The 25699-nt window shown below is 47.1% G+C and overlaps 1 protein-coding gene across 4 annotated transcripts in view; it reads right to left on the bottom strand.

Moving 5' to 3' along the window:
- Positions 1 to 25699, bottom strand: part of LOC132391204 (mesenteric estrogen-dependent adipogenesis protein-like) — a 48017-nt gene that overhangs the window by 14646 nt on the left and 7672 nt on the right. For 2 of the 4 annotated variants that reach the window (XM_059964104.1, XM_059964103.1), the window contains exons 2-4: positions 8035 to 8303; positions 5119 to 5228; positions 1396 to 1508 (exon numbers count right to left, since the gene is read on the bottom strand). In XM_059964104.1, the coding sequence (XP_059820087.1) occupies positions 1396 to 1508; positions 5119 to 5228; positions 8035 to 8288 (477 nt within the window). In that variant the 5' untranslated portion in view covers positions 8289 to 8303. Of the gene's footprint in view, positions 1 to 1395; positions 1509 to 5118; positions 5229 to 8034; positions 8355 to 25699 lie in introns of all 4 variants that reach the window. The other 2 variants (XM_059964102.1, XM_059964101.1) reach the window with 1 other exon arrangement.

The following is a 25699-nucleotide window of genomic DNA, read 5'->3' on the forward strand; positions in this document are numbered from 1 at the left end:
CAAACTTGGCCGCAAAGCCATCAGCTCTCTCATCCAAATCATTGACATACAAAGCCAAAAGAAGTGGCTCCAATACCTCTAATCACCGGTAACCAATCAGAAAAGGCTCCCTTTATTCTCATTGGCTCCTGCCAATCAGTCAATGTTCTATATCTGATAGCATCTTTCCTCTTATCTTGTTAAGCAGCCTCAGGTACGACACATTCATAATCTGGTAATTAATCACCATGTAAAATATCATGAAATTTAAATAAGTTCTACATAAAAAAATCACAAGCAAGGGAAAATCTGCAACTGCTGGAAATCCAAGCAACACACTCAAAATGCTGGAGGAACTCAGCAGGCCAGGCAGCATTCATGAAAAAAAGTACAGTCAACGTTTCAGGCTGAAACCCTTCGGCAGAACTAAAAATGCTAGTTTGCAATTTTTTTGTGTGTGTGTGGCACAAAAGAGTTAAGCAACCTATTGTGCTATGACTCTTAAGGTTGGTCATTGGGTCACAGAGTCACGTAACAAAAAAATGGATGCTTATGTACCAACCATCAAGCTCCCAGTTGCACTACTTCCATTTATTTTTCCCCTCAACGGCCAATTATCTACTTGTTCAGAGCAATTTACAGTGATCAATTAACCTACTAGCCAGCAGATCTTTTAAATATGAAAGGCAACCAGAGCACCTGAAGGAATCCAGTGTGGGCAGAGCAGGAACGTGCAAACTCCACATCAGCAGCATTGAGTCCAAATTGCTTGACCTCCAGGCACATGGAAGGGTTTAGTTACAGAGGTGTGTGGCCAACTCGAGTGGTTATCAGACAGTGTGCAGTGCACATTTTCACATTACTCATTTAACAGTTTTGCATAGAAGATGCACTTCTTGTAGAAGCAGCAGAGTCAACAGAGGCACAGCATCTTCTACCATGTTAAAGGGCAGGCTGGCTGTTTCTATGGGAACAGCCTGCATGGGATTCCTTTTAGGGATTTTGTGTGGGCCCCTTGATCCCGGTTGTTAATTTCTCTCAGACAACAACCTCTTATCCATCTCACTGTGGGAACCCAGGCTCAAGGCAGCCCCAGTGACACTGCCTACCAGACTACTGCAGAGTCCCACCTCCCACCTGATCCAACCCACCATCAACCTGCCCAGGAGGGCCATCACCACGCACTCTCCCTCATCAACCCTCAGAGTCTTGAGCCTCACCTTGACTTTTATGCTCATATTATATCTATTTTGGGTTTAACAGCAATACATAATATTTCCAGACAATGAAAGTAACTGTTACATAATTGTATAGAAATGATGATATCTTCTGGCAAAGTCTTGAACACATATCAGGATTGGCTGAGATATTTAGCATTGCCATCAAACTATTAATCTCGATTCTAGTCAAAGTTACCTGGAAGACATATTTTGTGCCCACTTCTGATGCCTTGACATCCTTCATACTACTTTCAATCTCCTGTCTCATTCTGGGATGGCGAGTGTTCACAATGACAGCATAAACTATGTCTGTAGGAGTGGGGAGCAAGCATGTCATAAATTTTCATAGTCATGCAATGCTGCTGTATAAAGTTTGGCAAGTTGATAAATCCTATTAATTTAATAATGATTATGATAAAAATAAAATGTATTATTTTGTCCTGTACAATACTTATGAAGTTAACATCCGTTCATAAAAAAACAACATAAAACAAACTGCAGATATTGTAAAATTGAAATAAAACAGTAGTGGAAACACTCAGTAGGTCAGGCACTATCAGTGGAAAGTAAAGGAGAATTAACATTTTAGGCCAAAGATGATACAAAAATGGGAAAGAAAGGTTGAAGGAAATGTAGTTTTAAAGTTAGAGCAAGGTGGGCGGAGGGGAGGAAGAAGTACAAGGTGGCAGGAACAGTCTATGTTCCAAGCCTACACTGGTGTCACCTTTCCTACACAACATCGACAACTGCATTGGTGCTGCTTCCAGCACCCATGCAGAGCTTGTCAGCTTCATCAACTTCACCTCCGACTTCCACCCTGCCCTCAGATTTACCTGGTCCATTTCCGACACCTCCCTCCCCTTTCTCCATCTCTGAACCAACATGTCGAAGAATCTGAACCAACATGTCGAGGAACAAACTAGAGAGCAGGCCATTCTAGATTGGGTATTGAGCAATGAGGAAGGGTTAGTTAGCAATCTTGTTGTGCGAGGCCCCTTGGGTAAGAGTGACCATAATATGGTGGAATTCTTCATTAAGATGGAGAGTGACATAGTTAATTCAGAAACAAAGGTTCTGAACTTGAAGAAGGGTAACTTTGAAGGTATGAGATGTGAATTAGCTAAGATAGACTGGCAAATGATACTACAAGGGTTGACAGAGGATATGCAATGGCAAGCATTTAAAGATCGCATGGATGAACTACAACAATTGTTCATCCCAGTTTGGCAAAAGAATAAACCAGGGAAGGTAGTGCAACTGTGGCTGACAAGGGAAATTAGGGATAGTATCAAGTCCAAAGAAGAAACTTATAAATTAGCCAAAAAAAGCGGCTCACCTGAGGACTGGGAGAAATTCAGAGACCAGCAGAGGAGGACAAAGGGCTTAATTAGGAAAGGGGAAAAAGATTATGAGAGAAAGCTGGCAGGGAACATAAAAACTGACTGTAAAAGCTTTTATAGATACGTGAAAAGAAAAAGATTGGTCAAGACAAATGTAGGTCCTTTACAGTCAGAAACAGGTGAATTGGTCGTAGGGAACAAAGACATGGCAGACCAATTGAATAACTACTTTGGTTCTGTCTTCACTAAGGAGGACATAAATACAATCTTCCAGAAATAGTAAGGGACAAAGGGTCTAGTGAGATGGAGGAACTGAGGGAAATACATGTTAGTAGGGAAGTGGTGTTAGGTAAATTGAAGGGATTAAAGGCAGATAAATCCCCAGGGCCAAATGGTCTGCATCCCAGAGTGCTTAAGGAAGTAGCCCAAGAAATAGTAGATGCATCAGTGATAGTTTTTCAAAACTCTTTAGATTCTGGATTAGTTCCTGAGGATTGGAGGGTAGCTAATGTAACCCCACTTTTTAAAAAAGGAGGGAGAGAGAAACCGGGAAATTATAGACCGGTTAGTCTGACATCGGTGGTGGGGAAAATGCTAGAGTCGGTTATCAAAGATGTGATAACAGCACATTTGGAAAGAGGTAAAATCATCGAACAAAGTCAGCATGGATTTGTGAAAGGAAAATCATGTCTGACGAATCTTATAGAATTTTTTGAAGATGTAATTAGTAGAGTGGATAGGGGAGAGCCAGTGGATGTGGTGTATTTAGATTTTCAAAAGGCTTTTCACAAGATCCCACACAGGAGATTAGTGTGCAAACTTAAAGCACACGGTATTGGGGGTATGGTATTGATGTGGATAGAGAATTGGTTGGCAGACAGGAAGCAAAGAGTGGGAGTAAACGGGACCTTTTCAGAATGGCAGGCAGTTACTAGTGGGGTACCGCAAGGCTCAGTGCTGGGACCCCAGTTGTTTACAATATATATTAATGATTTAGACGAGGGAATTAAATGCAGCATCTCCAAGTTTGCGGATGGCACGAAGCTGGGCGGCGGTGTTAGCTGTGAGGAGGATGCTAAGAGGATGCAGGGTGACTTGGATAGGTTAGGTGAGTGGGCAAATTCATGGCAGATGCAATTTAATGTGGATAAATGTGAGGTTATCCACCTTGGTTGCAAGAACAGGAAAACAGATTATTATCTGAATGGTGGCCGATTAGGAAAAGGGGAGATGCAACGAGACCTGGGTGTCATTGTACACCAGTCATTGAAGGTGGGCATGCAGGTACAGCAGGCGGTGAAAAAGGCAAATGGTATGTTGGCATTCATAGCAAAAGGATTTGAGTACAGGAGCAGGGAGGTTCTACTGCAGTTGTACAAGGCCTTGGTGAGACCGCACCTGGAGTATTGTGTGCAGTTTTGGTCCCCTAATCTGAGGAAAAACATTCTTGCCATAGAGGGAGTACAGAGAAGGTTCACCAGATTGAATCCTGGGATGGCAGGACTTTCATATGAAGAAAGACTGGATCGACTAGGCTTATACTCACTGGAATTTAGAAGATTGAGGGGAGATCTTATTGAAACGTATAAAATTCTAAAGGGATTGGACAGGCTAGATGCAGGAAGATTGTTTCCGATGTTGGGCAGGTCCAGAACGAGGGGTCACAGTTTAAGGATAAAGGGGAAGCCTTTTAGGACCGAGATGAGGAAAAATTTCTTCACACAGAGAGTGGTGAATCTGTGGAATTCTCTGCCACAGGAAACAGTTGAGGCCAGTTCATTGGCTATATTTAAGAGGAAGTTAGATATGGCCCTTGTGGCTAAAGGGATCGGGGGGTATGGAGAGAAAGCAGGTACAGGGTTCTGAGTTGGATGATCAGCCATGATCATACTGAATGGCGGTGCAGGCTCAAAGGGCTGAATGGCCTACTCCTGCACCTATTTTCTATGTTTCTATGGAGACAGCTTATCTACTGATGTATGTTGTAAATCCACCGACTCTCACAGCTACCTGGACTATACCTCCTCCCACCCTGTCAGCAGTTAAAGTGCCATCCCTTCTTTCAATTCCTCTGTCTCCACTCTACCTGCTCTCAGGATGAGGCTTTTCATTCCAGAACAATGGAGATGTCCTCCTTCTTCAAAGAAAGGGGCTTCCCTCCCTCCACCATCAATGCTGCCCTTAGCTGTATCATTTCCTCTTCACACATGGAAAGAAATCACCCAGAACTATACACAGAAACAAAATCCTCTAGTTTAACCTGGCAATGACAGAGTTGCAACACATAAAGATTCTTAAGTTTCTGGCCTTACCACATCACCTAATTTCCCATCTAATGGGAGAAAGAATTTAGCTGAAATAATAATAGTTTGTTGAGTGGGTCACTATACCTCAATTTATTGGAGAATGAAGCAATTTGTTAGCTATTTTAACCTGTTTGAAATAAAGACCACTGCATTGATCATCCTTTGTATTTTCTTTCCTCTGTTCCAAAAGCCCCAACATAGAAGAAATATTAATTCTAAGTACAGAACCAGCAATAAGTAACAATTGATGTAAACAAAACTGATGAAACATACCTTGTGAAGAACCTTCAGTGACCTTAACAATGGTGAAAAAAACCATTAGTTTACTTAATATAATTTTCTTAAGATCCTTGTATTCCTTATGAGAATTCAGTGTAACATTACTGAAAGAGAAAAAGAATCAATTGAGCAAAGTGCAGAAATTTTTCAATGTACATTTCTCAATCTAATGTACCTTGTTTCTGTGAATTTCTGGCCGTTCATTGACAGCAGAGCAGTACCCTCAATGGTCCAGTTTCTGCTCCAGTGATGTTTATTATTAAATTACCCATCCCTCTCTCCACCTCTGGGATCCTTTTAAAGAAAGCTAAACTTCCTTGATCGTCCAGGTCTTTGCCATCATGGCTCAACAGCTGTTTCATATTTATTTCTGAATTGGCACAATTTTTTTTAATGTTAAAGGCTCCCCATACAGGTAATCTCTTGTGTATGATGAGCAACTGCTGTTTTGTTGCTCCACTGGCAAAGTCACAACATAAATGTGTGGGCACAGATACGATAAAATGAGTGGTTGTCTTCAGTGCACCGGTTTCTATGATCTAGGCAGAGTTCAGTGAGGAGACAAGTTCTGAGCATTGACAAACTTTGATAGATGCACGGTGGAGATTATCCTGACTAGTTGCATCACGGCCTGGTATGGAAACACAAATCCCCAGCAATGGAAAAACCTACCCATAGCCCAGTCCATCACAGGCAAAGCCGTCCCGGCACTGAGCACATCTACAAGGAGCACTGCCCCATGAACACTTCATTCATCATCAAGGATCCCACCATCCAGACCCTGCTCTCTCCTCACTGCTGCCATCGAGAAGGAGGTACAGCTGCGTTCCGTCCCACTCGGCCAGATTCAGGAACAGTTACTACCCCTCAACCACCAGGTTCATACATCTGTGAGGATAACTTCACTCACCTCAACACTGAACTGATACCACAACCTATAGACTCACTTTCAAGGAATTTACATCTCCTGCTCTCAATATTATCTATTTATTTGTGTTTCTATTAGCACAGTTTGTCTTCTTTTGCACGTTGGTTATTTGTTACTCTTTGTGTGTCATTGATTCAATTTTATTTCTTTGTTCTGCTGCGAATGACTGTAAGACAATGTAATTCGTGATGACATATACATACTTCGATAATAAATTTACTTTGAACTTTGAATGTCCCAAAAATCTGTCTTTTAATTCCTCCAGTTAGGCTTCTGCCCCTGCCAGAGTCCCAAAACATCCCATGGTGAGGTGACAAATGGCGTCCAATCTGACTTCTCATCTGTCGTAGTCTAATTGCAGACATAGATAAGACCTGTTGCAATGGTGCTAATCTATCAGTAAACTGTGACAGGTTCTATTCCCCTTCCTGTTCTGATCCCCAAGAATCAATACTTGCCCGCTCCTTCTTCTCATCTGCTTGCCGCATTTCCAGCGGAGGTGTATAGGATGATGAGAGGCATTGATCGTGTGGATAGTCAGAGGCTTTTCCCCAGGACTGAAATGGCTATCATGAGAGGGCACAGTTTTAAAGTGCTAGGGAGTAGGTACAGAGGAGATGGCAGGGGTAAGTTTTTATGCAGAGAGTGGTGAGTGCGTGGAATGGGCTGCTGGCGACAGTGGTGGAGGCGGATACGATAGGGTCTTTTAAGAGACTCCTGGACAGGTACGTGGAGCTCAGAAAAACAGAGGGCTATGGGTAACCCGAGGTAATTTCTAAGGTAAGGACATGTTCGACACAGCTTTCTGGGCCAAATGGCCTGTAATGTGCTGTAGGTTTTCTTTGTTTCTATGTAGATCGCCTGAAAACACAACGTAAGTTTGCACAGTTACACCAGCTCTATTTCTCTCTTGATCCTTTACATCTCCACTCTAATTCACCTGACTACTTGTACTAAATAGAAATAAGCTTCTTTCAGGTGAATAGTGGAAGCAACAAATCTTTGGTGACTGCTACAAGTTCTTTCTTTCTTTCTAGTCAAAGCAGTCTCAGAAACAGTGTGAGATCAACCAAAGTGGACAACAAGCTCAGTGACATTCATCACCTGGTGATGAGCTGCCAATCACTATTTAACAGCATGCCCTTTTCTCACTGTCACCATCAGGTAGGAGGTACAGAAGCCTGAAGGCACACACTCAGCGATTCAGGAACAGCTTCTTCCCCTCTGCCATCCGATTCCTAAATGGACTTTTGAAGCTTTGGACACTACCTCACTTTTTTAATATACAGTATTTCTGTTTCTTTCACTTTTTAAAATAATCTATTCAATATACATAATAAATAAATAAATACATCAATTAATTTTATTTCTTTTTTTTCTCTCTCTCTGCTAGATTATGTATTGCATTGAACTGCTGCTGCTAAGTTAACAAATTTCATGTCACATGCCGGTGATAATAAACCCAATTCTGACTCTGAATTGGTTTATTATCATCACGTGTACCAAAAAATGGTGAAAAGCTTATCTTGTATACTGCTCAGATAGGTCAAATCATTATACAGTGCTACGAGGCAGAATAATGAGACATTCAGTTTGGATTGACAACATCTCCTCCACAATTTCCTTCAGCACAGCTGCACCTTGATACTGTGTGCTTAGCCCCTGCTCTACTCGCTTTACACTCACGACTGTGAGGCCAAGCACAGCTCCAATGCCATATTCAAGTTTGCTGATGTCATCACTGTCATTGGCCGAATCAAAGGTGGTGATAATTCAGCAGATAGGAGGGAGACTGAGAATTTAGCTGAGTGCTGTCACAACAACAACCTCAGCAAGGCCAAGGAGCTGATCATTGACCTGGAGGTCCATGAACCGGTCCATACTGGGGGAATCAGAGGCCTACAACTTGGTGTTATTATTTCTGAGTATCTGGCCTGGGCCCAGCATGAGACAATAAGAAACCATTACAGATGGGGTCTCACCTGTGGATGTAGTTGACCAGGTTACACTGCTGCCCATCCACTCGAACTTGTCCATTGGAGATCACGTTGTACCCAATTCCCGGTTCCTTGCGGACTTTGATGGTGTTCCCCAGCAAGCGGAAATGCGACTTCTGCAAGCTGAGCAGCAGGTCGACGGGCAGAACGACAATCTCACAGTCAACGGCAGAGGGAAGATCTGGCGACTGAGCAGCTGCAGAGCTCGTCAGCAAGGACCCAGAACAATTCACAGACATGGCAGCAGGCAGAACCTCCAGGTCAAAGAAACACCAGATCAGGCAGATAGTGATTTAAAAACAACCCTAGGTGTAATCCAAAGCAGCTTTATTATTCTCCAATAGTAATAAAGATAATGGATGCAAATGAGTCAACCCTCTCCACATTAAACAGGCTCGCCCAAGAACAGCCCATTCCAGTGGAACCAGACTAAGTGGTTAAAACCTGACTGACACACAGACTGCTTTAAAGACTATCCCTTTTTTCGAGGTGGTGATATTTGCATGTGGTAAGGGCAGGGTTGTATACTTATTTTCCTCTTTTTGACCGCAGTTGGAATGCTGCACGTAGCTCTGACCTCCCTGTGTCATCCCGTGACGGATAAAGATCGCGGGGGGGGGGGGGGGGTGGGAGGAAGGCAGCAGTGCATTATGAAATGTTCAACAAATAAAGCTCATATTTTGTTTGATTAACTGCTAGAAATTGGAAAATGAAAGGTGACAACACGGATGGGTGCACAACTGTAACAGTTCACAGATACCAGCCACTTTGATGTTTCCCTTGGTTGGGAATCTATAAGCAGGAGTTACGGTGTCAAGGCAAGCTGTTGATCATTCAGGACTGAGCTCAAATAAAAACCTTCAGTCAGAGGTTGAACAACGTCTAGAATTCCTGAGGACTCAGTCAACCAGTATATCCCCAACAGTCGCTCGATTGAAAACAAAAGCCGCCTGGTTAGTTTAGGAGAGTTGTGCTGAGGTAAATCTGTCATATACAACAGGTACAGTAAATAACTTTGTTTTGCATGCCACATGTACAGATAATGGCATCACATCACTACTTTGAAGTGGTGTAGGAAAAAACAATGAAAGAATACAGAGTAAAGTGCAGTTCCAGAGAAAGTGAAGTGCAGGCAGACAATAAACTGTAAGGCCACGACAAGGTAAATTGTGAGGTCAAGAGTCTGTCTTATCGTACTAGAGGACCATTCAAAAATAGTCTTATAGCAGAGGGATCGTAGCTGTCCTCATGCCTAGTGGTATGTGCTTTCGGGTTTTTCTATCTTCCACTCAATGGGAGGGGGAGAAGAGAGCATTCTGGGGTGAGTGGGGTCTTTGATTATGGTGATTTCTTTACTAAGGCAGTGAGAAGTGTGAACAAACTCTATGGAGAGAGGGGCTTAGTTTCAGTGATGTGCTAAGCTGTGCCTGCAACTTTGCAGTTTCCTGTTGTGTTGGACAGAGCAGTTGCTCCAACACCAAGTCATGATGTATCCAAACAGGGTGCTTTCTACGGTGCACCTAAAGAAATTGTGAGGGTTAACCGGGACGTCTTGAATTTCAACCTTGCACTCAAGGTCAGTAAGAACAAGGAATCGATTGTGGACTTCTGGAAGGGGAAGTTGATGGAACACAGACTAGACCTCATCAAGAGGTCAATAGCAGAAAGGGTGAGCTGTTTCTAGTTCCCGGCTGTCAATATCTCAGACCTATCCTGGGCCCAACATATTGATGCAATTAGGAAGAAAGCAGGCCAGCCAGCTATATTTCATTAGGAGTCTGAGGAAATTTGGCATGTTACCAAAGATTCTAGCAAATTTCTACAGATATGCAATGAAGACAATTCCAAGTGGTTGCATCACCACCTGATATGGAGGGACCTATTCACAGGATCAGAAAAAGCTGCGGAGTGCTATAAACTCAGCCAGCTCCATCATGGGCACTAGCCTCGCTACCAATGACATCTTCAATACTGTGTGTTTGTGTGTGTGTGTGTGTGTGCGCCCTTAACTCCTGGTGGAGCTGCCATGACAAGCTTTTTGCACCGATCTTTTTGGTGATTGCTCATCGTACGGCGTGTCTTGGGCATCTGAAACCTGGCGGAGCCCCTCCCTCTCCAGGTTTTTTGGAGCCGGCTGGATCCGACCTCGGGAGCCTTCAATCCGGAGTCTGGCGCTGATGCCACTACGCCACCAGCCAGCATCTTCAATAGACGATGTCCATCATTAGGAAGACTCCATCTTCCTCTCAACCCACCATCCCTGAACACCACAAACCTTCCTTCTCCTCAGACACTACCAATCCCATTCTCCCCTCCAATCCCAGTTCTCATCCCTGCCAGATCTTCTCCATTCACTCTGACGTTCCCCTCTCTGAGGCAGAACATTCTGTTCTCAATAACAGCCTCACTTTTGACCCCCTGCACCCACACCTCAGCGAGTTCTGAGCCCGCCATGAAGCTGAGCTTTTCTTCCGCCACCTGCATAGTAATCTGGCGGACTGACCTCTACCTTGCTGAGGCCTAGCGCCAACTCTCAGACCCCTCCTCCTACTTACCCCTCAAACAGGACCCCACTAAGGAACACCAGGCCATTGTCTCCCACACCATCACAGACCTTCTCAGCTCTGGGGATCTCCCATCCACTGCCACCAACCTCACTGTTCCCACACCTCACACCTCCTGTTTCTACCTCCTACCCAAGATCCACAAATCGGCTTGTCCAGGTAGGCCCATTGTTTCACCTTGTTCCTGCCCCACTGAACTCATATCTGCATATGTCAGCTCTGTCTTATCCCCATTAGTTCAGTCCTTTCCTACCTCCATCCATGACACTTCACATGTTCTGGATCTTTTCAATGATTTCAAGTTCCCTGGTCCCCATCATTTTATTTTCACTGTAGCTGTCCAGTGAATTTAATACCATCCCCCACCAGGAAGGCCTCAAAGCTCTCTGTATCTTTCTGGACACCGGACACAACCAGTTCTCCTCCACCACCACTCTCCTCCGCCTAGCCACAAGGTTCTGGGATTTCAGACTCAAATTCTCAGCACCAATTATGCTCCTTCATTGATCCATTTCAGAAATGTGTGCAATGGCAATACTTTGCAAAAGTTTATCACTCCACAAATATACAACCATCCCAAGTACAGGTAATGTACGAACAGTAAGATAGAGATTCAAGGGATACAGAGATCATTATGTACCGTTCTGCAGCAGTCTCTCAATTCTGAGAGTGACTTGTGTTTGCATGGTCCTGAGTGGGAATTGTAGTCTCTTGCAATGATGGTGGTTAACAGGGTAGGATGGTGGTAAATTGGGAGGCAGTGTACCCACGTTGCAGTTTATGCATGGCTTTAAGGTTCTCATTACTCTCCCCAAGGCTCCTTGTCTACTGGTCGTGCGCCAGAGAATCTCAGGCTGCGATTTCAAGTAGGCTTGGAGATTATTCCTCCGCCTGCTTGGTAATCCATCTGCACAAGAGCTCAGTGTACATGCTTTCAGGAGTTTGGTGTCAGGCACATGATGAACAAGTTCACAAAGTCGTTCAAATCGGTGCTTTAATCTTCCACACTATTGACTGAGAATCACGGTGCTATAAGGAAACTTGTCCCATCATGTCCCACTCAGTTCTCAATTGAGTATCCCAGTCAATACCATTTCCCCAGTCTTCAGTGGATTCCCATAATTTAATTTTCTCTCAAGTGCCTCTCCAATTCTCCTTTCAAAAATATAAACTGACCACATTTCTGATCATTGTTAGAAGCAATGAAATCCAGCTAACTTACTGCCCTATTGTCCTGTTTACTATTTATTGTAATACCTGCACTGTTTTGTGCACTTTATGCAGTCCTGGGTAGCTCTGTAGTCTAGTGTACTTCTTTTTCTGTGTTGTTTTTACGTAGTTCAGTGTAGTTTTTGTATTGTATTGTATTGTATTGTATTGTTTCATGTAGCATGGTCCTGAAAAACGTTGTCTCATTTTCACTGTGTACTGTACCAGCAGTTATGGTCGAAATGACAATAAAAAGTGACTTGAGTTGACTTGAATATTTGGGAAATTAAGATCTCCCACCATGACAACCCTGTTATTATTACACCTTTCCAGAATCTGTCTCCCTATCTGCTCCTCTATGTCCCTATTACTATTGGGTGGTCTATAAAAACCCAGTAGAGTTATTGACCCCTTCCTGTTTCAAACTTCAAACTTCCACCCACAGAGACTCCGTAGACAATCCCTCCCTGACTTCCTCCTTTTCTGCAGCTGTGACACCATCTCTGATCAACAGTGCCACTCCCCCTCCTCTTTTGCCTCCCTCCCTGTCCTTCCTGAAACATTTAAAACCTGGCACTTGAAGTAACCATTCCTGTCCCTGAGCCATCCAAGTCTCTGTAATGGCCACCACATCATATCTCCACCTAAGCTCATCCGCTTTGTTCAAGATGCTTTTTGCACATCGGTCTGACCATCGGTCTGAGCGCGTCTCTTCTCTATCACCTGCCTAGCCTCCCTCTCACACTGTCTACAAGCTTTCTCTATTTGTAAGCCAACAACCCCTTCCTCCGTCTCTTCAGTTCAGTTCCCACCCCCCGCAATTCAAGTTTAAACTCTCCCCAGAAGCATTAGCAAACCTCCCTGCCAGGATATTGGTCCCCTTGGATTCAAGTGCAACCTGTCCTTTTAGTACAGGTCACACCTGCCCCAAAAGAGGTCCCAGTGATCCAGAAATCTGAATCCCTGACCCCTGCTCCAATCCCTCAGCCACGCATTTATCCTCCACCTCACTCTATTCCTATACTCACAGTCACGTGGCACAGGCAGTAATCCCGAGATTACTATCTTTGCGGTCCTGCTTCTCAACTTCCTTCCTAACTCCCTGTAGTCTGTTTTCAGGACCTCCTCCCATGTTCTTGGTACCAATAAGCACCACGACCTCTGACTGCTCACCTTCCTACTTCAGGATATTGTGGACACAATCTGAAACATCCCGGACCCTGGCACCTGGGACGCAAACTACCATCCGAGTTTCTTTACTGTGTCCACAGAATCGCCTGTCTGAACCCTTGACTATAGAGTCCCCTATCACTACTGCCTTCCTCTTCCTTTCCCTACCCTTCTGAGCCACAGGGCCAGACTCTGTGCCAGAGGCACAGCCAGTACCACTTCCCCCAGGTAGGCTGTCCCCTCCCCCCGACAGTACTCAAACAGGAGTACTTATTGTCAAGGTGGACAGCCACTGGGGTACTCTCTAGTACCTGCTTCTTGCCCTTCCCTCTCCTGACTGTTACCCACTTATCTGTCTCCCGAGGCCCCAGTGTGACTACTTGCCCATAGCTCCTCTCTGTCACCTCCTCACTCTCCCTGACCAGATGAAGATTATTGAGCTGCAGCTCCAGTTCCCTAACCCGGTGCCTAAGGAGCTGCAGCTCGACGCACCCGGTGCAGGTATTTCATTAAATATCTAGACGAGATAAACTCCTGTTAAGATGGCAGCACAGGCAAATGCAGGTGCCTCTCGGAGGCCAACAAAAGGTGCCATTTTCCTTTACAGAATTAGTTTTTTTATGATCCAAAGACAATTCTATAAGAACATCGGGTATTGCAGAGCTACTCCGTCAGTGAGCTGCTCGTTGATAGGACAAGCTGGACTGGTGTCGGCAGCAGAGGGGGTGAGCGGGGAGCCTGTCAGAGGAGCCGACCTGGCTGCAGACTACTCAGAAGCAGCTTGTCTCAGATGCTTCACTTGCAATCGCCAGTCTCTGTTGGTCATTGCTAATGCCTGTTGCCAAAGGCCTGGTCCCCTTGTCTGGTGGAGGAGACAGTCGACAAAGGAGCTGTGTGGCCTCACTGTGTTGCAGTGAGAACTAGGCCGCAAGCCTTGGGCGTGCCGGCTGCTGCAGACCGAGTGAGAGATACGGAAGCCCTACTGAGTTCATCTGGGGCCTGGCCTCACCCGTCAGTGCTGCCCTCCCGTGTTCATGTGGTTAATGATAAGCTGGATTGCGTGCGTCTGTACATGGTCAAGAGACTGCACCATCGATTGCTGGACATTGTTGCTCAGGATATTGGCCTATATATGATTTTTTTCGAGCGAATATGCTCAATATTTTGAATTAGGTTACTGGCTATTTTTGAATGTTTGCTTGCAATTTGGAATGCTCTGCACCTTGGCCCCAGAGGAATGCCGTCTTGTTCAGCTGTATCTATGCATGGTTTGAATGATAGTTAAACTATCCCTTAATGATCATTAACCCTAATGATCTTAAAGGAGCATGTTTTGGTTTTATTCCCTCTTTAGTGGCTAGGATTCCTGACAGCATTAAAGCTACAAGGGAGTACCTCAGATCTGAGGGCCAAAAAGGAGCAGAGATTCTTCCCCTCAGCTACATTGCATCCTGTTAATCCCCTCAAAGATCAGATCCCACTGCAGTGCTCCTATCTTCTTGATATTCCCCTCAGCTCCACATCACCGTCTGCATTTCAAGCTCCCAAGCATCACCAGCACCACCTCCCCTAATCATTTCAAGACCTTTGCAAACCTCTGTGACCTCTCCAATATAACATGAACTATTCTTCTTCTGCATCCTCTTTCCTTCCCTTGTCACTTCCCTGCAAGTACAAGGTCCAATTTCAAACAATTTCCCTTCTATTATAGAGATTTAATTCAATCATTGTCAGGCAGAGGCTGATAAAACATATTTATAAATGTATAATCATAACTGTCTTTGAAGCACTGATTACCTCCAAAGTAACATCCTCAGTAAAATATAAATACTTTGCAGATTTAAATTTGGGACATAAAATAAATTTGGGATCCAGGATTTGACACAAAGTCGGCTTGTTGGTAGAAAATAGAGCTTGTATTGGATTGGAAGCCAGTGGGGAGCTGCAAGTATCGGGACAGGGTCAGCTATTCTGTCCTGTATATTGGAAATGCGGATGATAAGTGTGCTTGCCATGCTCAGTAGGATTGATGGTAAGGTGGACAATGGTTAAAGAGTCATAGACGTTGGAAATGGGCCCGTCACCCCGACTGTGTTGCCCTGCAATCTAGTCCCATCAGCCTGCATTTGACTCATTGCCCTCTAAAGTCCTGTACCTTCCCATGTTCTTACCCTTTAAATGTTACTAATGTGTCCACATCCACCTCTATTTCTGGCAGCTCATTCAGAATATGCACAACCCTTTGTGTGAAGAAGCTGACCCCAACGTCCCTTTTAAATCTCTGAGCTTAGGCCTCTGGCCTCGTGTTTAAAGCACCTTCTCACTGGGGAAAGGACTATGTGCTTTCACCCCGTCTACGCCCTTCAACTTCAAGTTTAAATTTATTGTCATTCAACGGTGCACATGTATACCACCAAATGAAACAAAGTTCCTCCGGACCAAGGTGCCCAACAGAGTACATATAACTCACACACAACACATACAACAGAAATAAATTAACAAATAATAAGGTGCATTTGTGACACAAGTCCAAAAGTAGATAGAATATGCTACTGGTGCTTCATACGTGATGAGACCTGGATCGTAGCAAGCAGTTCAGTAGTCTGATGGAAGAAGCTGTTTCCAATCCTAACGGTCCTTGTCCTAGCACTACGATACCTCTTGTCTGACAGTAGGGGGTCAAAGAGATTATTGGATGGATGGGAAGGGTTATTGACATGCTCAGGGCACTGTGCCTGCAGCAGTCCTGACAAATATCTGGGGTGGGTGGAGGAGAGACACCAGTGATCCTCTCAGCAGACTTCACAATCCGTTGTAGGGACTTGGGGTCAGCTGCCTTGCAATTCCCGTACCAGCCAGTGACGCAACTGGTCAGTTCGCTCTTAATGGTTCTTATACATTATCTTTTAGACCATCATGCTATTCTATACTTCTATCAGATCATCTCTCAATCTGGCACATTCCAGCAAATCAAGTCCTTGTGTACACAGCCTCTGCTTGTAACTTAACCAGCCCCCACCAGCAGTCCAAGAAATATCCTGGTAGACCTTTGGTGCACTCTTTTGAGTTCAATAAATTTTCTCCTAAAATAAGTGACCAAAATTCTACACAATACTTCAAGTGCCGTCACATTGATATCTTTTATAACTGCAACATAACTTCCCAAAGACCTTCTTCACCATCCTGTCTACCTCTGACACCTCTTACATCAGTGCACCGCAAGGTCCCTCTGTTCCATTATAGTACCCGGGTCCCATCACTAGGCCCCTCTGTTCCACAATAGTACCCAAGCCCTACCACTAGGCTCCTCTGTTTCACAATAGTACCCAGGCCCCACCACTAAGCCCCTCTGTTCCACAATAGTACCCAGACCCCACCACTAGGTCCCTCTGTTCCACAATAGTACCCAGATTCCACCACTAGGCCCCTCTGTTCCACAATAGTACCCAGGCCGCACCTCTAGGTCCCTCTGTTCCACAATAGTACCCAGACCGTGACAAAGGTGGTTCTCTTAGTGGGAATGTGCAACAATGAATGTAAATATGTAAGTCTGCAAATTTATGACTGTATTCAGGATATTAAAGTTAAGTAGATGATATAAAAAATTGAAACTGTAAATAATTCATTATTGTCTGTGTTTAAAAAATATAAAACATAATTTCACGAGAGTGAATTCTCTTGGACTCCCCTGAAGGTCACAACAGGCTACTCCACTATTGCTGCCAGTTTATAAGGCTTTTGAGACCTCAGACTAAAGTATAACTTACAGGCCAATTTACAGCTGCTGTTTGAAGCTGAGAGATGTTTGCGTTAGACAGCTACATTGTCCCACATCTTATCCCAGTTTGATATATCATGTAATAACAAATTCCTCATTCCTCCAGTCAAATTTTATCAGTTTCTTTGCTTCCATTTTCTTAACCTTGTCAGAACTTCACAATTAATCAGGGTCCTGCTGAAGGGCCTCAGTGCAAAATGCTGACTCTACTCTTTTCCATAAATGATGCCTGGCCTGCTGAGTTCCTCCAGCATTTTGTGTGTGTTGTTCACAGTTAATCATCCTTGTATGTGCCAGTTGAAAAACGATGTTAAGAATGTACAACACGTGCACTGCTCTGTAATAAACTCAAGAGATTCTGCAGATGCAGGAAATCCAGAGCAACACACACAAAATGCTGGAGGAATTCAGCAAGTTAGGCAGCATTTATGGAGGGGAATAAACAGTTGATTTTTCCTGCCAGGGCCCTTCCTGGGGACTGGAAGATAGCAGAAACCAGAATAAGGAGAGAGGAGGGGAAGGAGGATAAGCCAGCAGGTGATAGGTAAGACCAGGTGAGGGGGAGGGGGAAGAAAGAAGCAGGGAGGTGATGGATAGGAGAGGCAAAGAGCCGTAGGAGGAAGAATCTAATAGAAGAGAAGGAATTGGAAGAAAGGGAAGGAGGAGGAAAACCAGAAGGGACTGATGGGCAGGTGAGGTGAAGGCAATGGGTAGCCAGACTGATGAATGGAGTAGGAGAGAATGGGGATTGGGGGAAATTATCAGAAATTAGAGAAATGCCATTAGGTTGGAGACCATCCACACAAAGTACGAGGTGTTGCTCCTCCAACCTGAGTTTGACCTCATCCTGGCCATGGAAAGGCTTGTCAGAATGGGAATGGGAAGTGGAACTGAAACAGGCAGCCACGGGCAGATGGAGCCTCACACGGCAAACAGAGTGAAGATACTCGACAAAGTAGTCTCCCAATCTGTATCGTAGTGTAGACTGCACAGAATACAACAGGTGGCCCCAACAGACTTGCGGGTGAAATCTGGAAGCGCTGTGTGGGGCCCCTGAGTGGTAGTGAGAGGGAAGTGTAGGGACCAATGTAGCATTTGTCAGGGTGGGCAGAAGAAGTCCAAAGAGAGAGATCCGTGGGGAGCAGCGAGTGGACAAGGAATTACCATACGGAGTGATTCCTATGGAGAGGGAAGGACGTGTTTAGCGACAGGATCCCATGGGCCGACAGGCCTGTTGGCTGTTTGATTTTTATTCTGTTGAAGTCACATCACCTAGCGCAGGGCATCAAATCAGCCCAGCACGGTGAAAAATGTAGCAGCCCTGCATGCTTCTGGCGGGTGTGGGTAACCAGGAACACCCTAGCAACACTGACATAATGTCTACTGAGACCTGAATTTACATCACTCAATAAAAAGCAAGTTGCCATCAAAAAACATACACAATGAAGGTTAATTTATGCAGATTTTTGTTGTACTGCGAGGAAGCAGGCCCGCCCCGCTGCAGAACATTCAGTAACCATGGACACAGTACTGATTTGTACAGAGTTGGGCAGGGTTAAGAAAATTAAGACTTGGAATCCAACTGACTTATTCAGCTCACTGTACCCCCCAGCTCTAAGATGATTCAAGTCCTTCCAGAAGAAACCAAGTGGTTTGCTCATCCTGTTTGACAGTTCCATTCCCTGGAATTTTGCAATTTTCACTAATTCAATATACGCTCAGTGGCCACTTTATTAGGTACACCAGCTCATTAATTCAAATATCTAATCAGCCAATCATGTGGCAGCAACTCAATGCATAAAAGCACGCAGACATGGTCGAGCGGTTCAGATGTGAATGGGAATGAGATGTGACTGTGGAGCGGCGGAGTGTAGAAGAACATCACTGAACACACAACACGTCGAACTGCGAAGTGGACGGGCTACAGCAGCAGAAGACAATGAACACATACTCTGTGGCCACTTTATTAGGTACAGGATGTTACTGAGGAGAGTCTTTCCCTTTCTCACCTTACTGCACAAGAAGCCAGTTGGGCCTTCCAGCTCCCAGCGGAGGAATCCAATTAGTCTAATTTCTTCTTTACCCTCTTTACCCTTCTTCTCCTGCCCATTAACTCAATTTCGGCAATGTAGACAGCTCACCTATTATTTTTAAAAATGGAAGGAATCCTATGCAGTCAGAGAGTATACACGCTCGACTCGGAAGGCACAAGAGGGTTGGAATTGGATCTGACTCTCCCTGCCTCAAGGCTAGTGTTGCTGAGATTTAGAAACAAGAAGTTTTTCAGCCTCAGTACAAAGCCAGCACTTGAATGCCCACCACATGAACCAGATCATTTGAATTTCCACTGTGGAATTTCACTAGGCATTTTCTGTAATGAACTAATGCTGGTTTTCCATATCAAAGGCAAATTCAAATTAGCACTTTTAATAAACAGAATTGCAGACAAGACAGTTGAAGGGCAAGGCCCTAAATGCAGCAAGAGAAAGCAGCTCAGGCATTAAGTTATTCAATGAATCATTCCAGAAACTGTGCGCTGCAGATTCTCATAATTGAGGCAATCCATGTGTGGGACTGCCTCCTAGGGTTTCCACGTAATTGGGTTCAGCGGCTTGAACTGAGGTTGAAATATTTCACCAACAATGAGGAAAGTGCAGTGTGGTGAACTACATACACCTGTCTGGACATCCCCCCCCCCCCGCCCCCGCTGACTGCTCCTGTGCCTCCTCGCACAGACCCCGGTATAAAGGCGATCAAGGCCTGAGCCCAGCCTCTCAGTCTCCAGGATGTTGTGTGGTGGTCACTTGCTGCTGACGGTGCTTTCTTCCAGGCAATAAAAGCCTATCTCTCGCCTCACATCTCCGAGAGTTATTGATGGTGCATCATGCAGGGGTATAAATCACACAGGATCGCGTCCTGAGTGCACAAGGGGGTAAGCGTGGGTCATGAGAGGCACTTCAGCAGCAGGAATCCTAAAACTGGAACTGGTCCTCAATCTGGAGTGCCAACATAAACACAAGAGATTCTGCAGACGCTGAAAATCCAGATTAACACGCACAAAAGGCTGGAGGAACTCAGCAGGTCAGGCTGCATCTATGGAAATAGACTGTTACGCATGCAGCCCCCTCCTTTTTGGGAATCGCAGGATCGCTATTGATTTGGGTCAGGAGACCCAGGAAATGAGAGAGAGATGTGCGGAATGTCTTGACCCCCACCCCCCCCCCGGCGATATAAAGCTATGGGACACGGCCATTGTCTCTTGGAGACGAACTTGTGTATTACAATACTGTGCTACGTGGAAGCCCTCAGGCAAAGGGGGCTGGTTGAGGGAGGGATTGCATCACCCCCAACCTGATTGACATCTGAGACCCTGTGAGTCAGGCTAAAAGAGGGTCTGTGGGAACAGCCCCTTCAGACGCACCAGAAGAAACGCTAGCGATCCCGTAATAGCGGAAGCCGGTGGGGAGGCCATGTGCGTTCCATTTGCCCCAGAACCAGTGCCCTTTACCACGGAAGAATGGCTTTTAGCTAACAACGGGGAAACCAACTCCCAACGACTCTCGAAGGATTGACATCATAAAAGGACTGGGCAAGTTTTAACCCGTCTTTCTCTCAAACCAAAATGCTGCAGCGTGAACGAACTAACAGTGACTTTTATACTTCCATTGGACAATACATTAACCCCTAGACAACAATAGAGCTATTTCTTATTGATTATTATTATACCCGCGCTTTTAGATTTAGTATTGACGACGTATGTTATCTGTATGTTTGCATTGATATTATTTTGTGTATTTTTATCAATAAATACTGTTAAAATAGTACCATCAGACTTCAACGGACGTCTCCATCTTTGCTGGTAAGTGACCCAGTTACGGGGTTCGTAACAAAACAAACAGTCGATCTTTCAGGCCAAGACCCTTCCTTCAGAACTGGAAGGGAAAGGATGAGGACACAAGAATAAAAGAGGTGGGGGGGAGGAGAAATTGAAAGGTGAAGCCTGGTGGGTAGGAAGGTAAGGGCTGAAGAAGGAATCTGATAAAAGAGGAGAGTGGACCATGGGAGAAAGGGAGCCAGGGGGAGGTGATAGGCAGGTGAAAAGGAGTAAGAGGCCTAATTGGGGAATAGAAGAAGAGGGGAGAAGGAGGGAATATTTTTTGCCAGAAGGAGAAGTCGATATTCATGCCATTAGGTTGGAGGCTACCCAGATAGAATATCTTCTCCACCCTGAGAGTAGCCTTACCATGGCACAAGAGGAGATGTCAAAACAAGAATCAGAATTAAAATATTTGGCTACTGGGAAATCCCACTTTTGGCAAACGGAGTGGAGGTGTTTGACGAAGCTGTTCCACTATCCAATGTAGAGGAGGTCTCATCAGGAGCACCACACACAATAAATGACCTCAGCAGATTTACAGGTGAAGTGTTGCCTCACCTGGAAGGACTCTTTGGGGCCCTGAATGGACAGGTGTAGCACTTTGGTCACCTGCAAGGAAAAGTGCTGGGAGGGATGAGTGGACAAAGGAATCACGGAGGAAGCAATACCTGCAGAAAGCAGAGAGAGGGGGCTAGGTAAAGGTAGGATCCCTTTGGAAATAGTGGAAATTACAAAGGATGATGTGTCAAATGCGAAGGTTCATGGGGTCATAGGCAAGGACAGAAGGAACTCCATCACTGTTAAGGCAGTGGGACAATGGGGTGAGCACAGATGTTAGGAAAATCGAGGAGACGTGGGAGATGGCAGCATCAATGCGAGGAGGAAGAAAAACCCCGTTCTTTGAAGGAGGACATCTTTGATGTTCTGGAAAGGAAAGGCACATGCTGGGATGCAGCGGAGATAAAGGAATTGAGAAAAAGGGGATCACAGGAGACAGGTTAGGAAGAGGTATAGTCAAGATAATCATGGGAATTGGTAGTTTATAAAAGATGTCAGGCAAAAAGGAAGGGAGGTGACAGAAATGGACCAAGTAAATTTAAAGTCAGGGTGGAAGTTGGAGACAAAATTCATCAAATTGATGAGCTCAGCATGGGTGTCTGAAGCAGCCATCCTGTCATCAATGTACTGGAGGAAGAATTGGGCATCATTACCAGGGAAGGCTTGGAACATGAACTGTTTGACGTGAACACAAGAAGGCAGGCCTTGCTGGGCATATGCGGGTGCCCTTTGAGTCTGGAGAAAGTGATAGGAAATGAAGGAAAAATTGTTGAGGGCCAGACTGAGGAGGGTTGTGATGGAGAGGGACTATTTGACTCTTTTAATGAGAAAGAAGCTGAATGCTTTAAGGTCTTCTTCATGGGGAGGGGCGGGGTAGAAATGTATTGTCACTGGACATACATGGTGAAAATGAGGCAGTCAGGGCCAGAGAATTGAAAGATAGTAAGGAGATGGAGGGCCTGAGAAGTGTCTCTGATGTAGGTGGGCAGGGATTGAACCAAGGGGGATAGGTTGGAGTTGAAGTATGAGGACACAAGTTGATGGGGCAGGAGCAGGCAGATGCAATAGGCTGCTTGGACAGTCAGGTTTGTGGATCTTGGGTAGGGGACAGAAGTGAGCAGTGTGGGATAAGGGAACAATGAGTTTGCTGGCAGTGGGTGGGAGCTCTCCAGAGATGATGAGGTCAGTGATGGTGTCAGAGGCAGTTTTCGAATGGTCCGGAGTGGGATCCTCTTCAAGGGGTAGGTATGAGGAGGTGTCTGACATGCTGCCTGGCCTCAGCAAAGAAGAGGTCAGTGCACCACACTACAACAGCACACCCTTTGTCTGCGGTTTGATGGTGAAGTTGGGATTGGTGCGGAGTGAGTGGAGGGCAGTACGTTCAAAGAGGGTGACGTTTGAGGAGGAGAGAGAAGTGCCTAAGTCAAGCCAGTTGATGTCTTGTCAGCAATTCAAGATGAAAATATCCAGAGCAAGCAGAGAACCTGAACAGGACGCCCAAAAAGAAGAGGAGGGTTGGAGATGAGGATGGGAGAGGAGGGTTGGAGATGGGGTTGGGAGAGGAGGGTTGGAGACGGGGATGGGAGAGGAGGGTTGGAGACAGGGATGGGAGAGGAGGATTGGAGACGGGATGGGAGAGGAGGGTTGGGGATGGGAGAGGAGGGTTGGAGATGGGGTTGGGAGAGGAGGGTTGGAGATGGGGATGGGAGAGGAGGGTTGGAAACGGGGATGGGAGAGGAGGATTGGAGACGGGGATGGGAGAGGAGGATTGGAGACGGGGATGGGAGAGGAGGGTTGGAGACGGGGACGGGAGAGGAGGGTTGGAGATGGGGTTGGGAGAGGAGGGTTGGAGACGGGGACGGGAGAGGAGGGTTGGAGACGGGGATGGGAGAGGAGGATTGGAGACGGGGATGGGAGAGGAGGGTTGGAGACGGGGACGGGAGAGGAGGGTTGGAGATGGGGTTGGGAGAGGAGGGTTGGAGACGGGGACGGGAGAGGAGGGTTGGAGATGGGGATGGGAGAGGAGGATTGGAGACGGGGACGGGAGAGGAGGGTTGGGGATGGGAGAGGAGGGTTGGAGACGGGGATGGGAGAGGAGGGTTGGGAACAGGAGAGGAGGGTTGGGGACTGGAGAGGAGGGTTGGGGATGGGGTTGGGAGAGGAGGGTTGGAGACGGGGACGGGAGAGGAGGGTTGGAGATGGGGATGGGAGAGGAGGATTGGAGACGGGGATGGGAGAGGAGAGTTGGGTATGGGAGAGGAGGATTGGAGACGGGGATGGGAGAGGAGGGTTGGGGATGGGAGAGGAGGATTGGAGACAGGGACAGGAGAGGAGGATTGGAGACAGGAATGGGAGAAGAGGGTTGGAGACAGGAATGGGAGAAGAGGGTTGGAGACGGGGACGGGAGAGGAGGGTTGGAGAGGGGTATGGGAGAGGTGGGTTGGGAACAGGAGAGGAGGGTTGGGGACTGGAGAGGAGGGTTGGAGATGGGGATGGGAGAAGAGGGTTGGAGACGGGGATGGGAGAGGAGGATTGGAGACGGGGATGGGAGAGGAGGGTTGGAGACAGGAGAGGAGGGTTGGAGACGGGGATGGGAGAGGAGGATTGGAGACGGGGATGGGAGAGGAGGGTTGGGGATGGGAGAGGAGGATTGGAGACAGGGACGGGAGAGGAGGATTGGAGATGGGGATGGGAGAGGAGGATTGGAGACGGGGATGGGAGAGGAGGGTTGGAGACGGGGACGGGAGAGGAGGGTTGGAGATGGGGTTGGGAGAGGAGGGTTGGAGACGGGGATGGGAGAGGAGGATTGGAGACGTGGATGGGAGAGGAGGATTGGAGACGGGGATGGGAGAGGAGGGTTGGGGATGGGAGAGGAGGGTTGGAGACGGGGACGGGAGAGGAGGGTTGGAGATGGGGTTGGGAGAGGAGGGTTGGAGACGGGGACGGGAGAGGAGGGTTGGAGACGGGGATGGGAGAGGAGGATTGGAGACGGGGATGGGAGAGGAGGATTGGAGACGGGGATGGGAGAGGAGGGTTGGAGACGGGGATGGGAGAGGAGGGTTGGGAACAGGAGAGGAGGGTTGGGGACTGGAGAGGAGGGTTGGGGATGGGGTTGGGAGAGGAGGGTTGGAGACGGGGACGGGAGAGGAGGGTTGGAGATGGGGATGGGAGAGGAGGATTGGAGACGGGGATGGGAGAGGAGAGTTGGGTATGGGAGAGGAGGGTTGGGGATGGGAGAGGAGGATTGGAGACAGGGACAGGAGAGGAGGATTGGAGACAGGAATGGGAGAAGAGGGTTGGAGACAGGAATGGGAGAAGAGGGTTGGAGACGGGGACGGGAGAGGAGGGTTGGAGAGGGGTATGGGAGAGGTGGGTTGGGAACAGGAGAGGAGGGTTGGGGACTGGAGAGGAGGGTTGGAGATGGGGATGGGAGAAGAGGGTTGGAGACGGGGATGGGAGAGGAGGATTGGAGACGGGGATGGGAGAGGAGGGTTGGAGACGGGGACGGGAGAGGAGGGTTGGAGATGGGGTTGGGAGAGGAGGGTTGGAGACGGGGACGGGAGAGGAGAGTTGGAGACGGGGATGGGAGAGGAGGATTGGAGACGGGGATGGGAGAGGTGGGTTGGAGACAGGAGAGGAGGGTTGGAGATGGGGATGGGAGAGGAGGATTGGAGACGGGGATGGGAGAGGAGAGTTGGGTATGGGAGAGGAGGGTTGGAGACGGGGATGGGAGAGGAGGGTTGGGGATGGGAGAGGAGGATTGGAGACAGGGACAGGAGAGGAGGATTGGAGACTGGAATGGGAGAAGAGGGTTGGAGACAGGAATGGGAGAAGAGGGTTGGAGACGGGGACGGGAGAGGAGGGTTGGAGAGGGGTATGGGAGAGGTGGGTTGGGAACAGGAGAGGAGGGTTGGGGACTGGAGAGGAGGGTTGGAGATGGGGATGGGAGAAGAGGGTTGGAGACAGGGATGGGAGAGGAGGATTGGAGACGGGGATGGGAGAGGAGGGTTGGAAACAGGAGAGGAGGGTTGGAGACGGGGATGGGAGAGGAGGATTGGAGACGGGGATGGGAGAGGAGGGTTGGGGATGGGAGAGGAGGATTGGAGACAGGGACGGGAGAGGAGGATTGGAGACGGGGACGGGAGAGGAGGGTTGGAGATGGGGTTGGGAGAGGAGGGTTGGAGACGGGGACGGGAGAGGAGGGTTGGAGACGGGGATGGGAGAGGAGGACTGGAGACGGGGATGGGAGAGGAGGGTTGGGGATGGGAGAGGAGGGTTGGAGACGGGGATGGGAGAGGAGCGTTGGGAACAGGAGAGGAGGGTTGGGGACTGGAGAGGAGGGTTGGGGATGGGGTTGGGAGAGGAGGGTTGGAGACGGGGACGGGAGAGGAGGGTTGGAGATGGGGATGGGAGAGGAGGATTGGAGACGGGGATGGGAGAGGAGAGTTGGGTATGGGAGAGGAGGGTTGGAGATGGGGATGGGAGAGGAGGGTT

This window comes from Hypanus sabinus, chromosome 3, assembly GCF_030144855.1.
Source record: "Hypanus sabinus isolate sHypSab1 chromosome 3, sHypSab1.hap1, whole genome shotgun sequence".
NCBI classification, from domain to species: domain Eukaryota; kingdom Metazoa; phylum Chordata; class Chondrichthyes; order Myliobatiformes; family Dasyatidae; genus Hypanus; species Hypanus sabinus.